Below are 15,945 nucleotides of genomic sequence, written 5' to 3'. Positions count from 1 at the left end.
CATCCAGTCTTCTCTTGAACACCTCCAGGGATGGTGACTCCACCACCTCCCTGGGCAGCCCATTCCAATGCCAATCACTCTCTCTGACAACAACTTCCTCCTAACATCCAGCCTAGACCTGCCCTGGTACAGCTTGAGACTGTGTCCCCTTGTTCTATTGCTGGTTGTCTGGCAGAAGAGCCCAACCCCCACTACTTCAGTAGTGACAGCTAAGACAGTGTCACTGTTGATCACAGCCTGCACAGTAATGCCCTACTGTGCAAAAACTACAATCAGCACCAATTCCACCACTAACTCTGCAATCTTTAACAGATTGCTCCTGGCATTATGTTGAGTAATTAACAGAAATCATCCAAGCACAAAGAGCCATACTGTGCTGCCAAACTCAGGACCATTGTTGAGTTTCATGCTATGGTAACTTTTGTCACATTTTCTACTGGTTTGAGGCTAATTGGAATATTTTACTGAGAGAAACTAAATCCTTAGCTGTCAGAAGAAAGAAAAAAAAAAACCAACATGTGCCCAGTATTACCCTTCTTCTGCTGAGAAACATAACTGGTCAAAATATAGACTCAACACTTCACACACTGCTTGGCTCTCACTTCTGGCTGTGCCTTCTTTCTGGCAGTGTGGTCTCTGTGGCTGCCTCTGTCTTAACTCTGACCTAACCCTTTCTTCTCTAACCTCTTGGTCATCTTTTTGACATCTCACCTCAAATCTCCAGAGTGAGATATACATGGGCTGATCTGGTTATTTCTTAAGGGAGGGAAGGAAGAAGGGGGAAGGGGGTTTGGGTTGGGAGCCTCCCTGGGGCCTCTGTTTCTGGGAGGAATACTGAGTTTCTCTATTACCTTTAACTCATACATAGAATCACAGAACCAGCCAGGTTGGAAGAGACCTCAAACATCATCCAGTCCAACCCATCACCCAGCCCTATCCAGTCAACTGGACCATGCATGGAACCAAGTGCCTCAGCCAGTCTCTTTTTGAACACCTCCAGGGATGGTGACTCCACCACCTCCCTGGGCAGCCCATTCCAATGCCAATCACTCTCTCTGGGAAGAACTTCCTCCTAACATCCAGCCTGTAACTGTATATATCTGGGTATATCTGCTTGTGTATTGTGCTAAGCTGTAAATATAGCTTCATTCTTTAACTTTAACTATGTCCAGTTCTGGGCCCCTCAATTCAAGAGAGATGTTGAGGTGCTGGAAGGTGTCCAGAGAAGGACAACAAAGCTGGTGAGGGGCCTGGAGCACAAACCCTATGAGGAGAGGCTGAGGGAGCTGGGGGTGTGCAGCCTGCAGAAGAGGAGGCTCAGGGCAGACCTCATTGCTGTCTACAACTACCTGAAGGGACATTGTAGCCAGGTGGGGGGTGGCCTCTTCTCCCAGGCAAGCAGCAACAGAACAAGGGGACACAGTCTCAGGTTGTGTCAGAGTAGGTATAGGCTGAATGCTAGCAGGAAGTTCTTCACAGAGATAGTGATTGGCATTGGAATGGGCTGCCCAGGGAGGGAGTGGAGGCACCGTCCCTGGAGGTCTTTCAAGGAAAGCCTGGATGAGGCACTTAGTGCCATGGTCTGGTTGATTGGATAGGGCTGGGTGCTAGGTTGGACTGGATGATCTTGGAGGTCTCTTCCAACCTGCTTGATTCTATGAACTTCCAGCCAGCTGAGTCTAGCCTGGGTGATTTTCTTAAGTGGGGGGCAGGGTGGGTAAATCCCAAACCATCACACACTGTCATAGAGCATCTACCTGTTCTATTGTATTCATCCAGAGTTTTGAGAGTACTCAAGGACAGTCCTCTTAAAAATGCAAATTGTGTAAGCTATTGGGATCCTTGATGCCAGGCAGTTCACCTTTTAACTCTGGGCAAGAACAAGAAATATAAACATAGATTATATTCAGTTTAATGAGTCAGGGGAGATGACTCCATCAGGGGAAATTTAGGCTGGAGGTGAGGAGAAAGTTCTTCCCTGAGAGAGTCATTGGACACTGGAATGGGCTGCCCGGGGAGGTGGTGGAGTCGCCGTCCCTGGAGCTGTTCAAGGCAGGACTGGACGTGGCACTTGGTGCCATGGTCTGGCCTTGAGCTCTGTGGTAAAGGGTTGGACTTGATGATCTGTGAGGTCTCTTCCAACCCTGATGATACTATGATACTATGATCCTGCAATACTCTTAGACAGGATATGCCATTCTCTCTTGCTAGTAAGACCCAGCTTCTCCAAACTCTGGCTGCAGCTTCAAAGCCTCTCCCATGTTGCTGCTGGAACAAGAAAGGCTTTAGAGCAGTGGCAGCAATGATGCTAGAATTTGGCTTAACACTGTTTATTAACAGAGAACAAAACGTGGTCTGATTCAACACGAAAAGAAAAGAGATTTCTCACCTTGCTCCAGCAATAAGCTCTTTTTGTCCTGGGTCAAACGTTAACTGTGAGAAGTCCACAGCATTCTCTGCTCTGAATACATGCAACCAAGGGGCAATTTCTAAAAGCAATCAAGAAACACAACTGTTACTGTAAAGGGCATAGTTGTAGTACATCAGGTAGGAAACACTATGGTTACAGATACTGTGTGGCTGCAAGTTTCCTCAGCACGGTCCTCTAAGGAAACATAGGTGACTTTTAGCACTATAGCACATCATAGAATCAACCAGGTTGGAAGAGACCTCCTACATCATCCAGGCCAACCTAGCACCCAGCCCTAACCAATCAACCAGACCATGGCACTAAGTGCCTCAGCCAGTCTTTTCTTGAAGACCCCCAGGGACGGTGCCTCCACCACCAACCTGGGCAGCCCATTCCAATGCCAATCACTCTCTCTGTGAAGAACTTCTTCCTAATATCCAGCCTACACCTACCCTGGCACAACTTGAGACTGTGTCCCCTTGTTCTATTGCTGGTTACCTGGGAGAAGAGGCCACCCCCACCTGGCTACAATGCCCCTTCAGGCAGTTGTAGACAGTAATAAGATCACCCCTGAGCCTCCTCTTCTCCAGGCTAAACAGGCCCAGCTCCCTCAACCTCTCCTCATAGGATTTGTGCTCCATTTACACCACAGGCCTGCAAAACATATAGAGCAATCACCTATAGCAGTTTCAACAAAGTACTCAAAGGTTGGTCTTATTTCTAAGCAAGATGTGCTTTTCCTCTTTAGGTAAAGCTGAAAAGCTTAGTGCACAACTCCAGCGAAGTCAGATTCATCTTCCATGCATTGGAAGAAGCTGAGGACTTGGGGGGGGTCTGGATTTTTCTTCTGTTCTTTTAAAAAAAAGATCTAAGCAAGCAGAAAACTATGAGAGAGGGGGAAAAAAGGCAAATTTGACTTTTCATCATCTTCACAATAAAATGGTTGAGATGGGTGGGTACTGATAGATAGTAAGCTGAAGATGAGGCAGCAGTGTGCCCAGGTGGCCAAGAGAGCCAGTGGCATCCTGGCCTGCATCAGGAGCAGTGTGGCCAGTAGGACAAGGGAGGTTATTCTGCCCCTGTACTCAGCACTGCTCAGGCCACACCTTGAGTGCTGTGTCCAGTTCTGGGCTCCTCAATTCAAGAGAGATGTTGAGGTGCTGGAACATGTCCAGAGAAGGGCAACAAAGCTGGTGAGGGGCCTGGAACACAAATCCTATGAGGAGAGGTTGAGGGAGCTGGGGGTGTGCAGCCTGCAGAAGAGGAGGCTCAGAGGTGATCTTATTGCTGTCTACAACTACCTGAAGGGGCATTGTAGCCAGGTGGGGGGTGGCCTCTTCTCCCAGGCAACCAGCAACAGAAGAAGGGGACACAGTCTCAAGTTGTGCCAGGGTAGGTGTAGGCTGGATATTAGGAAGAAGTTCTTCACAGAGAGAGTGATTGGCATTGGAATGGGCTGCCCAGGGAGGTGGTGGAGTCACCGTCCCTGGGGGTCTTCAAGAAAAGCCTGGCTGAGGCACTTAGTGCCATGGTCTGGTTGATTGGCTAGGGCTGGGTGCTAGGTTGGACTGGCTGATCTTGGAGGTCTCTTCCAACCTGGTTGATTCTATGATTCTATATTACATGTATGGAAAATGAGACCTCACAACACACAGAGCGTGAGCAGGAACGATGTGTTTTTAATCAGTGCTAGGTGACAAGGGGAGGTCCTCCCCCAAAGCTCTTCATCTGCTTCAGGTAGAATATTTCTGCTACAAAACCATGCATATTCAGTACAAGGGTAGGGTTAAAACAATTAGTTCTTGGAGTATCACCGTATCATCAGGGTTGGAAGAGACCTCACAGATCATCAAGTCCAACCCTTTACCACAGAGCTCAAGGCCAGACCATGGCACCAAGTGCCACGTCCAGTCCTGCCTTGAACAGCTCCAGGGACGGCGACTCCACCACCTCCCCGGGCAGCCCATTCCAGTGTCCAATGACTCTCTCAGGGAAGAACTTTCTCCTCACCTCCAGCCTAAATCTCCCCTGGCGCAGCCTGAGGCTGTGTCCTCTTGTTCTGGTGCTGGCCACCTGAGAGAAGAGAGCAACCTCCTCCTGGCCACAACCTCCCCTCAGGTAGTTGTAGACAGCAATAAGGTCACCCCTGAGCCTCCTCTTCTCCAGGCTAACCAATCCCAGCTCCCTCAGCCTCTCCTCACAGAGCTGTGCTCCAGGCCTTTCAACAACTTCATCACCCTTCTCTGGACACCTTCCAGCATCTCAACATCTCTCTTGAAGAGCCCAAAACTGGACACAGCACTCAAGGTGTGGCCTGAGCAGTGCTGAGTACAGGGGCAGAATAACCTCTCATGTTCTGCTGCCCACACTACTCCTGAGCCAGCCCAGGATGCCATCGTCTCTCCTGCCCACCTGGGCACACTGCTGCCTCATCTTCAGCTACTATCTATCAGTACCCCCAGGACCCTCTCGCCTGGCTCCTCTCAGCCACTGTCCCCAGCCTGTAGTGCTGCTTGGGGTTGTTGTGGCCAAAGTGCAGAACCCTGCACTTGGCCTTGTTCAATCTCATCCCATGGGCCTCTGCCCACCCATCCAGCCTGCAAGGTCCCTCTACAAGGCTCTCCTACCTTCCAGCCATGGTCTGCTGGCACATCTGCTTCCAGGATCAGATACCTCCTTAATTTTATGACAGAGGTTGCCTTATAGGACTGTGTCTACAAGATGACTGTGTCTTGCCCGTGGTGACAGTTTGGGTGTTACCTGCCACCCCCACTCCTATGAAACCACCCAGACTAGACTCAGCTGGCTGGAATTAGGGAATGAAGCTTTGTACTTACAGCTAAGCACAATATACAAGCAGGTATGTACAATACATTATGAATATATACAGCTGTGCTAGTTTGAAGCTAGCTAGAATGTTTTGGTGAGAAGAACTAGATTATAATATTCTGTGACTCTATACACACAAATACACAGGTTAAAAAGGTGATACAGAACCACAGCAGCCCTCCCAGAAACCAGAGTCCTCAGGAGGGGCTCCCAACCACCCTTCCACCTTCTTTCCACCGTTCTACCTTATCCCAGACTTTGCCTTATGTGCAAGGTCAGTTTGGAGTATCAACCATCAGCCAGGGGGGTTAGAAAGCAGAAGTGTTAATTACACAGACAGCACATTAGGGAGAAAAGCACAGGCACCATCTGTGTCAGAGAGCCACTGCTGTTATCTATGTTTTGAGTTCTTGTTAGTATACATCTCAGCAAGCCTATGAGTGAAGCAGACATCACCACTGTTTCCTTTTAACAGCCTATCATCTAATTTCTCTCATTAGACTATTTCAGCTAGTCTCAAACTAGCACACCCATGCCCAGGGAGGTGGTGGAGTCACTGTCCCTGGAGGTGTTGAAGAAAAAACGTGATGAAGAATTTAGTGCCATGGTCTAGATGACTGGATAGGGCTGGGTGACAGGTTGGAGTGGATGATCTTGGAAGTCTCTTCCAACCTGGGTGATTCTATTATTCTATAGTTCAGAGGAAAGCCCACAGGGCTGTTAAGTGCCTGGGCTGTACATGCAGGCTCTCTGCAGAATGCAAAGCCAGACCACTCAATATAGTTAACCCCTCAGGTCAAACATTAGTGATGTTCATTAACCCTTCTGACATAGCTCCTAGTGCAGTCCCCCTTTAACAACCATTTCAGAGGCAGAGAAAGCAATCATTAATGTCTCTTGCAATACCAAAGCTTAAATGTAGTAGTGGCACTGCACTTCAGTTCCAGAGTTATGTATAAGGAGAAAACACCCACACAATCTGCCCTTTAGATGTCAAGCACATACACACTCCACCAGGATGAATTAGAGGCCAGGGGAGTGCATTTATTTCTAATACACCACAGGGACAATCTACTGCAACAAAACTTCCCTCAAATGTGCAACCAAAAAAAATAAACAACTCCTTAACATTTAAACTTTAAAGAGACAAATCTCTTCTAAAACAAATTATAAAGCTAAAGTCAATCCCAGCCCAGTGCTGCAGTGAAGTTTCTGGTCCAGGTGCTATTGAAATTCATAGAATCAGAGAACCTTTTCAGTGCTACAGGCTGGGAACAGAGTGGCTGAAAGCAGACAGGCAGAGAGGGACCTGGGGGGACTGGTACATAGTAGCTGAAGATGAGGCAGCAGTGTGCCCAGGTGGCCAAGAGAGCCAGTGGCATCCTGGCCACAATCAGGAACAGTGTGGCCAGCAGGACAAGGGAGGTTATTGTTCCCCTGTACTCAGCACTGCTCAGGCCACACCTTGAGTGCTGTGTCCAGTTCTGGGCCCCTCAATTCAAGAGAGATGTTGAGGTGCTGGAAGGTGTCCAGAGAAGGGCAATGAAGCAGGTGAGGGGCCTGGAGCACAGCCCTGTGAGGAGAGGCTGAGGGAGCTGGGGGTGTGCAGCCTGCAGAAGAGAAGGCTCAGGGCAGAGCTCATTGCTTTCTACAGCTACCTGAAGGGAGGCTGTAGCCAGGTGGGGTTGGTCTCTTCTGCCAGGCAAGCAGCAACAGAACAAGGAGACACAGTCTCAAGCTGTGCCAGGGGAGGTCTAGGCTGGATGTTAGGAGGAAGTTGTTGGCAGAGAGAGTGATTGGCATTGGAATGGGCTACCCAGGGAGGTGGTGGAGTTGCTGTCCCTGGAGGTGCTGAAGCAAAGCCTGGCTGAGGCACTTAGTGCCATGCTCTGGTTGATTGGACAGGGCTGGGTGCTAGGTTGGACTGGCTGAGCTTGGAGGTCTCTTCCAACCTGGTTGATTCTGTGACCACAAACAAGACAGCTGCCTTCCTTCTGCCAGCCCACACAACTTATCCCAGCCTTAGAGCTTGCCTTTCATTACAAAGAGAACTGCAGAGCCCAAGAAGTAAGAGTGTAGCTGTAGCCTTATCTAGAAATTCTGCCAGCTTCCCCAACTCCCCTCCAGTTTAAATCATCCACAACAAAACAAATCCCCTAACTGCAAACCTCTTGATGATTTCCAGAAAGTTCACCATCTGCTTAGTGGGTCTGTGTTGTTTGAACAACTATTACAGCTTCAGCAGCATTTTGGAGGTAATGAGGGAGGGCTGCAAGAAGTTTATTATTATTAAATTGAAAAACAGAAAACACAGAGTCCTTGGAGTATATGGTCCTTAACCTGCAGACTTCCTCCTGCTCAGCCCCTCACATCTTTCCTCAGCTCTCTCCTTAGACAAAGTCACAGTATCACAGTATCACCAGGGTTGGAAGAGACCTCACAGATCATCAAGTCCAACCCTTTACCACAGAGCTCAAGGCCAGACCATGGCACCAAGTGCCACGTCCAGTCCTGCCTTGAACAGCTCCAGGGACGGCGACTCCACCACCTCCCCGGGCAGCCCATTCCAGTGTCCAATGACTCTCTCAGGGAAGAACTTTCTCCTCACCTCCAGCCTAAATCTCCCCTGGCACAGCCTGAGGCTGTGTCCTCTTGTTCTGGTGCTGGCCACCTGAGAGAAGAGAGCAACCTCCTCCTGGCCACAACCTCCCCTCAGGTAGTTGTGCCCAGGTGGCCAAGAGAGCCAGTGGCATCCTGGCCTGCATCAGGAATGGTGTGGTCAGCAGGAGCAGGGAGGTCATTCTGCCCCTGTACTCTGCACTGGTTAGACCACACCTTGAGTGCTGTGTTCAGTTCTGGGCCCCCCAGTTTAGGAGGGACATTGAGATGCTTGAGTGTGTCCAGAGAAGGGCAACGAGGCTGGGGAGAGGCCTTGAGCACAGCCCTACGAGGAGAGGCTGAGGGAGCTGGGATTGGTTAGCCTGGAGAAGAGGAGGCTCAGGGCAGACCTTATTGCTCACAGCAATTGCCCTGCCATGGTTCTCCAGCCTGCTTTGACAGCTTGTTCTAACCTTCAAAGTCTCAAGGTCTAAAACCCAGCCTGTGTTTCTGTTTTCTTTACCCTGGCAGAGCTTTCCCAGCTAGAAGTGAGCATTTCTGCATTCTTAGGTGTGTGCATGTATCTATTACGAGGATAATTAAAGAGGATTTGGGTTCTAACTGTCTGTGCCCTCAGGGAAGAGACAGTAACATCTGCTACAAGGACTACTTACTACTACTTTTTCTGACTAAAGGTTCTGAGTTGTTTATGCATCCTTGCTCAAACACACCCAATGCATATAAATAGGAGGAGGTGTGTAGGAAAAAAAGGATTGAACCCCCACCTAGATAAAAGCAGTTCTGGCACTAGGAAGAGAGGTTTTATACCCTCAGAATCACTTGTGAGCTCTACAGAAATTATGCAGTCGTGAGGCACCAGCTATGAAATACAATTACAGCCCCTTTGAGTTTTCTCTCTCTCACACACAGGAACAGCATGAACCTAAACCCCAGACCACTCCAGAAAAACACAACAATCATAGAATAGAATCAACCAGGTTGGAAGAGACTTCCAAGATCATCCAGGCCAACCTAGCACCCAGCCCTAGACAATCAACCAGACCATGGCACTAAGTGCCTCAGCCAGGCTTTGCTTCAACACCTCCAGGCACAGCAACTCCACTACCTCCCTGTGCAGCCCATTCCAATGCCAATCACTCTCTCTGACAACAACTTCCTCATAACATCCAGCCTAGACCTCCCCTGGCACAACTTGAGACTGTGTCCCCTTGTTCTGTTGCTGCTTGCCTGGCAGAAGAGACCAACCCCACCTGGCTACAGCCTCCCTTCAGGGAGTTGTAGGCAGCAATGAGCTCTGCCCTGAGCCTCCTCTTCTGCAGGCTGCACACCCCCAGCTCCCTCAGCCTCTCCTCATAGGGCTGTGCTCCAGGCCCCTCCCCAGCCTTGCTGCCCTTCTCTCCACACCTTCCAGCACCTCAGCATCTCTCTTGAATTGAGCAGCCCAGAACTGGACACAGCACTCAAGGTGTGGCCTGACCAGTGCTGAGCACAGGGGAAGAATAACCTCCCTTGCAAAACTGAAGCATCTGAGTCTGGGGGGGTCCAGTTCTGGGGTTTCCCACACAAATCATTTCAATGCAATACAGATTCAAGTTTGTATACTTGTAGGTTGCATTCAGCTGTCATGCTTACTTTGTTTTGTCATGGCACACATCTGTTCTCATTATTTTGCAATGGAATATTCATAACTATGATCCTGAATGCCATCACCTTGACAAACTCAAATATACTTCTGTAGAAACAGAGTAGAAACACAGCAGGGACTGCAAGCCACCCTCTTGCTGTTCAGATCACAGATGACAGGATGTTAGGGGTTGGAAGGGACCCAAGGAGATCATCCAGTCCAACCCCCCTGCCAGAGCAGGACAATCCTATCTAACACAGATCACAGAGGAACACATCCAGACAGCCCTTGAAAGGCTCCAGAGAAGGAGACTCCACAACCTCTCTGGGCAGCCTGTGCCAGTGCTCTGGGACCCTTACAGTAAAGAAGTTCCCCCTTGTGTTGAGCTGGAACCTCCTGTGCTGCAGCTTACATCCATTGCTGCTTGTCCTATCCCAGGCAGCAGTGAGCAGAGCCTGTCCCCCTGCTCCTAGCAGCCCTCAGATACTTATAAACATTTATCAAATCCCCTCTCAGTCTTCTCTTCTCCAGACTAAGCAGCCCCAGGTCCCTCAGCCTCTCCTCATCAGGCAGTGCCCTCCAGTCCCCTCATCATCCTCCTAGCCCTCCACTGGACTCTCTCCAGCAGATCCCTGTCACTCTGCAACTGGGGAGCCAAGAACTGAAGGCAGTACTCAGGATGGGGTCTGAGCAGAGTAGAGAGCAAGGAGAGCCTCCCTTGATCTGCTGGACACACTCTTCCTAATACACCCCAGGATGCCATTGGCCTTCTTGGCCACAAGGGCACATTGCTGTGCCATGGATGTTAGCCACCAGCACCCCCAGGTCCCTCTCCACAGGGCTGCTCTCCAGCAGTCACCTCTCAGCCTGTGCTGGTGCAGTTTGTTATTCCTCCCTAGATGCAGGGTGCACTATCTATCACCCACTGTCACAGATATGGCCAACTGCTGTCCTCCTAGTGATCACTCAACTTGGTCTTTCTCAAGCAGTCTGAAGTCACTTTATCAATGCTGCTCTTGTGCAGACACTTGGCTGTGAGACAGGAGCACTGGGGAAGTGGATACTTAGAGGAAGAAGCACATGAAGTATTTTGTGAGCATCTGGAGAAGTACAAGACAGAATTCTGGTGTCATGCTTGTAAGGGCAACTCAGAAGTCACTTCCACTGAAATTCAGAGCTAGGACGAGTCCTTTGTGCATCAGTAAATAGCTCAGTGTGCTAGTTTGAGCCTAGCTGGGATATTTTGGTGAGAATTAGATGGTAGGCTGTGAAAAGGAAACAGTGGTGATGTCTGCTGCACTCATAGGCTTGCTGAGATGGATAAGAACAAGGACACAAACATATCAATCCCCTCATCCAGATCATCAATAAAGGTATTGAATACTCACACTGAAAGCTGTCAATAGAAGGGACAGAGCCTACCTTAAACATCCTATGAAAAAGAATTCAAATACTGTCTGGTGGGAAAACAAAATCAGGATAATCAAACCAATATTGTGTTTCCTCTTGCTTCTAAACACACCAAAATCTCTGGAAGATGTCTGAAGTTCAGCTGCTTAGTGTTATGGTAGGCCTAATAGACCCAAAATAGGCTTAGACACGTCTTGCCATGCCTGGGCATGCTTTTTTGCTCCACCAGAGAGGCAAGTGTGGGAAGCAGACACAAAAGAACCTGTAGCCACTGAGTCTGGGCTGCCCAGGGTCCTGTGCTGCAAGGTGCACACACTTAGCTTGTGCCTGCCTAGTGCAAGGCTCCTGTGCTGTAAGGTGCACACATTTAGCTTGTGCCTGCCTAGTGCAAGGCTCCTGTGCTGGAAGGTGCACACACTTAGCTTGTGCCTGCCTAGTGCAAGGCTCCTGTGCTGTAAGGTGCACACACTTAGCTTGTGCCTGCCTAGTGCAAGGCTCCTGTGCTGTAAGGTGCACACACTTAGCTTGTGCCTGCCTAGTGCAAGGCTCCTGTGCTGTAAGGTGCACACACTTAGCTTGTGCCTGCCTATAGTGCAAGGCTCCTGTGCTGTAAGGTGCACACACTTAGCTTGTGCCTGCCTAGTGCAAGGCTCCTGTGCTGGAAGGTGCACACACTTAGCTTGTGCCTGCCTATAGTGCAAGGCTCCTGTGCTGGAAGGTGCACACACTTAGCTTGTGTCTGCCTAGTGCAAGGCTCCTGTGCTGTAAGGTGCACACACTTAGCTTGTGCCTGCCTAGTGCAAGGCTCCTGTGCTGTTCCCAAATTAGGGAAAAGTGAGCCTGTGGCTTTGCCTGATATGGTAAGGTTTGGCTAACTGCCATCCTGATTGGCTATTCTGTGTCCAAAGGGCAATGAATCTTGGCCCACAGTGGTAAAAGGAGATAGGCAGGTGAGCAACCTGCTTTTGCTTCACTGCTTTGCTCCCCTGCTCTGTGCCTGCTCTCTCTGCTGTGCCCAGCCCTGCTGCTGTTGCACACTGCCTTATTGCTGCCTGCTAAACTCCACTGCTGTGAGTTACCAGGAGCAGACCCTGGATGCCTGCAGGCTATCGGCCTGTGTGGCCAGCATGACATCATGCTGAGACTGCACCACATCTGCCTCTGCACCTGAGGGTCCTGCTTAGAACTCCTGGACACATACACAGCTCACCCAGAAGAAGCCAGGAGACAAGGGCAGAGATTGTCTGCATCCTGTCCCCAGAAGCCAGGAAGATTCAAGCCTCAACGTCCAACAAGACAGAGTCCCCTGAGAGCATTTGGGCACTGTCTGGACTGTGGCCAGCCCCCACGAGGGTAATAATAATAATCTGTGAGTAAATGCTTCAATGCCTCTTTGTGACTCTCTGCTGCCTGCTGCCATAGAGCAGAAAGAGCCTGGGACCAGCTCCTGGGCAAGCAGCACATTGACCACAAGCGGCGTTTGACCGCGGAACCTTCTCTGCCAGTTCAATTAATGCTCAGATATTTTGCTGGCTGTTGCTAGACCTGGATATTAGCCACAGAATGTTTCCATGGCCGTGTAAGAACCCAAATGTTATTAAAATGAGTGGTCAGGGCTGGTGAGAGTTCTGAACAGCAACATTAATAAACAATAGTGATTTTTGGAACATCTCATCTCGCATCAATTAATTTCCCCTCCCCAACACTTAGGAGCTCTATTTCCTGGTTGCCAATCTCTTTAACATATTTCAGTTTGGATACTTTACTGCCTTTTAGTAAAAAAAACCCTATCTCCATTAAAAATACATCTCTTTTGATGAAACAAACAAACCAACCAACCAACACACCCAGATGGCAATTCCATCTGCCCACTTTCTCCAGCTAGGAGATCGTGGCAGGAGCCTCTCACTCGTTTTGCTCTTTTGTTAACAACCAGGAAATTCCACATGCTCCAAAATTCCACATTAGGGCAAGAGGAAATAAATCAGCTGTGGAAAGACTCAGAGGCTATGTCCCACCAGCCACTGCTGGTTTTCAATTACTAGAAATTACAGAATCACAGAAACATGCAGGTTGGCAAAGCTCCTCAGGATCACCAAGTCCAAGCTAGAACCCTACTCTACAAGATTCACCTTAAACCACATCCCCAAGCACCACATCCAAATGACCTTTAAACACATCCAGGGTGGGTGACTCCACCACCTCCCTGGGCAGCTCATTCCAGTGTCTGACCACTGTTCCCATGAAAAACTTTTCCCTGATGTCCAATCTAATCCTCCCCACTCTCAACTTGAGGCCATTCCCCCTTGTTCTGTCTCTGATTACCTGTGAGAAGAGACCAGCTCCAGCCTCTCCACAATGTCCCTTCACTATAGGGAGCAATGAGGTCTCCCCTCAGTCTCCTCTCCTTCAAACCAACCATCCCCAGATCCCTGTGTCATTCCTCATAAGATTTATTCTCCAGGCACTTCCCCAGCTTTGTTGCCCTCCTCTGGACCCCCTCCAGCACCTCCACATGTCTCTTGTATTGTGGTGCCCAAACCTGAACACAATACTCAAGCTGTGGCCTCACCACAGCTGAGTCCAAGGGGACAATCACTCCCTGCTCCTGCTGGCCACAGCATTTCTAATCCAAGCCAGGCTGCCATTGGTCGTCTTAGCCGCCTGGGCACACTGCTGGCTCATATTCAGCTGCCTATTATGACCCCAGATCCCTTTCTGCCAGGCAGCTCTCCAGCCACACTGCCCCAAGCCTGTAGCATTGCTTAGGGCTGTGATCCAAGTGCAGGACCTCGCACTTAAGCTTGTTGAAACTCATCCCATTAACGTTGTCCCATTGATCCAGCCTATCCAAATCCCCCTGAAGAGCCTCTCTACCCTCATTCAAATCAACACTGCCACCTAACATGGCACCACCTGCAAACTTGCTTCTGACTCTCTCTATGCCTGAATCAAGGTCATCATCAAAGATGTTAAAAAGAAGTGGTCCCAACACAGATCTGTGAGGAATGCCACTAGTGCCCAGCTACCAACTGGATTTAACTCCATCAACCACCACTCTCTGGGCCCTTCAGAATCATGAACAGTCTAGAATGGTCTAGTACTTACATGAGGTGCCAAAGTAAGCATAAACTGAAGCTTGATTTAAGCATTATCACTTCCCATGGGGGAAAAAACCCTGCAAATCAGACATTTATACACATCCTTTGCTTAGAGAATTGGGTCCCTGACATGCCCTGGTTTTCATGGGAACACACACCGAAGAGACTGGCTAACTCAAGGAGAAAGTAAAGGGATAGCATCCTTCAGCCTTCAAAGCTATCATCACTTTAATTAACAGGTTGCACTTGGCACTCCCTAGCAGGCACTTTGTCTCCTGTACAAATCTAATTTCACAGAACAACATCCAACTGGGTATAGGAATTATTTGCCTCCTTAAGAGATGCTGGCCCTTAGCAGAGCAGTGAAAGCAAACTCATAGCCTTGCCACCTAGATGAAGCAGCGATCGACTTCTCTGCACTGATGTTACTTACACAAAACCCATAGAAAGCATAGATAGAAGGCAGTTATTAAGGGTTGACCCTCCTGGGGCAGTGCTCCTCACCTTGACCCTAGGTATCACACAGTATCTGTGAAGAAGTTCATCACAGAGAGAGTGATTTCCCATTGGAATGGGCTGCCCAGGGAGGTGGTGGAGGCACCGTCCCTGGGGGTCAACAAGAAAAGACTGGATGAGGCACTTAGTGCCATGGTCTGGTTGATTGGATAGGGCTGGGTGCTAGGTTGGACTGGATGAGCTTGGAGGTCTCTTCCAACCTGGTTGATTCTATGATCACCAAGGTTGGAAGAGACCTCACAGATCATCAAGTCCAACCCTTTACCACAGAGCTCAAGGCCAGACCATGGCACCAAGTGCCACGTCCAGTCCTGCCTTGAACAGCTCCAGGGACGGCGACTCCACCACCTCCCCGGGCAGCCCATTCCAGTGTCCAATGACTCTCTCAGGGAAGAACTTTCTCCTCACCTCCAGCCTAAATCTCCCCTGGTGCAGCCTGAGGCTGTGTCCTCTCATTCTGGTGCTGGCCACCTGAGAGAAGAGAGCAACCTCCTCCTGGCCACAACCACCCCTCAGGTAGTTGTAGACAGCAATGAGGTCTGCCCTGAGCCTCCTCTTCTCCAGGCTAACCAATCCCAGCTCCCTCAGCCTCTCCTCGTAGGGCTGTGCTCAAGGCCTCTCCCCAGCCTCATCACCCTTCTCTGGACACACTCCAGCATCTCCACATCCCTCTTGTCCCAGGGACTCCAGAACTGGATGCAGTACTCCAGGTGGGGTCTCAGCAGAGTGCAGTAGAAGGGGAGAATCACCTCCCTCCACCTGCTGGCCACACTTCTCCTGCTGCAGCCCAGGCTCTGCTTGGCTTTCTGGGCTGCAAGTGCACACTGCTGGCTCCTGTTGAGCTTCTCCTCCAGCAGCACCCTCAAGTCCCTCTCCTCAGGGCTGCTCTCCAGCCACTCACTGCCCAGCCTGCATTTGTGCTTCGCATTGCAAATGAGCAGTGCTATGTACTGAGACTACATTACTTACACAAACACCAAGTGGGGGAATTTCATGGTGGTTAGACAATAAGGTTAAAAAAACCCTATTTCATAGGATTCCCAAACCAAGGAATCAAAAAACAAGCTATATTTCCTTTCTGGTCAACATCCAGCAGAAATGGTTTATGTTTATTCACTCAGTGGATCGAGAGATGTTATATTTGAGCATGTTTATTCAAGAGGTATTCTTTACAGCACTGCATGCACTTAAAATACCACTAATTACAGCTTCTAAAATTGTGTCAGCCTATGCTCTTGTGTTGAGACAGCACTACCTTGCATTCTGATTACTTTGTGAGAGTATAAAAGAATCAAGATTTCATATAACCATAAGGGTGCAAAAGACCTCTCCGGGGATCATCTAGTCCAACACCCCTGCTAAAGCAGGACTGCCTAGATCAGGTTGCAAAGGAGCACATTCAGGTGGCTTTTGGAAGTCTGCAGAGAAGAAGAGTT

The 15,945-nt window shown here is 49.5% G+C and overlaps 1 protein-coding gene across 7 annotated transcripts in view; it reads right to left on the bottom strand.

Annotated features, from left to right (window-relative positions):
* The window catches only part of SEMA5A (semaphorin 5A), a 218,561-nt gene that overhangs the window by 129,514 nt on the left and 73,102 nt on the right, over window positions 1-15,945 (bottom strand). For all 7 annotated transcript variants that reach the window (XM_064160820.1, XM_064160823.1, XM_064160822.1 and 4 more), the window contains one exon: window positions 2,390-2,489. In XM_064160820.1, the coding sequence (XP_064016890.1) occupies window positions 2,390-2,489 (100 nt within the window). The remainder of the gene's footprint in view (window positions 1-2,389; window positions 2,490-15,945) is intronic.

The sequence above is a fragment of the Pogoniulus pusillus genome, chromosome 21 (assembly GCF_015220805.1).
Source record: "Pogoniulus pusillus isolate bPogPus1 chromosome 21, bPogPus1.pri, whole genome shotgun sequence".
Classification (NCBI taxonomy): domain Eukaryota; kingdom Metazoa; phylum Chordata; class Aves; order Piciformes; family Lybiidae; genus Pogoniulus; species Pogoniulus pusillus.
This window is presented reverse-complemented; position numbering and strand designations above follow the sequence as displayed.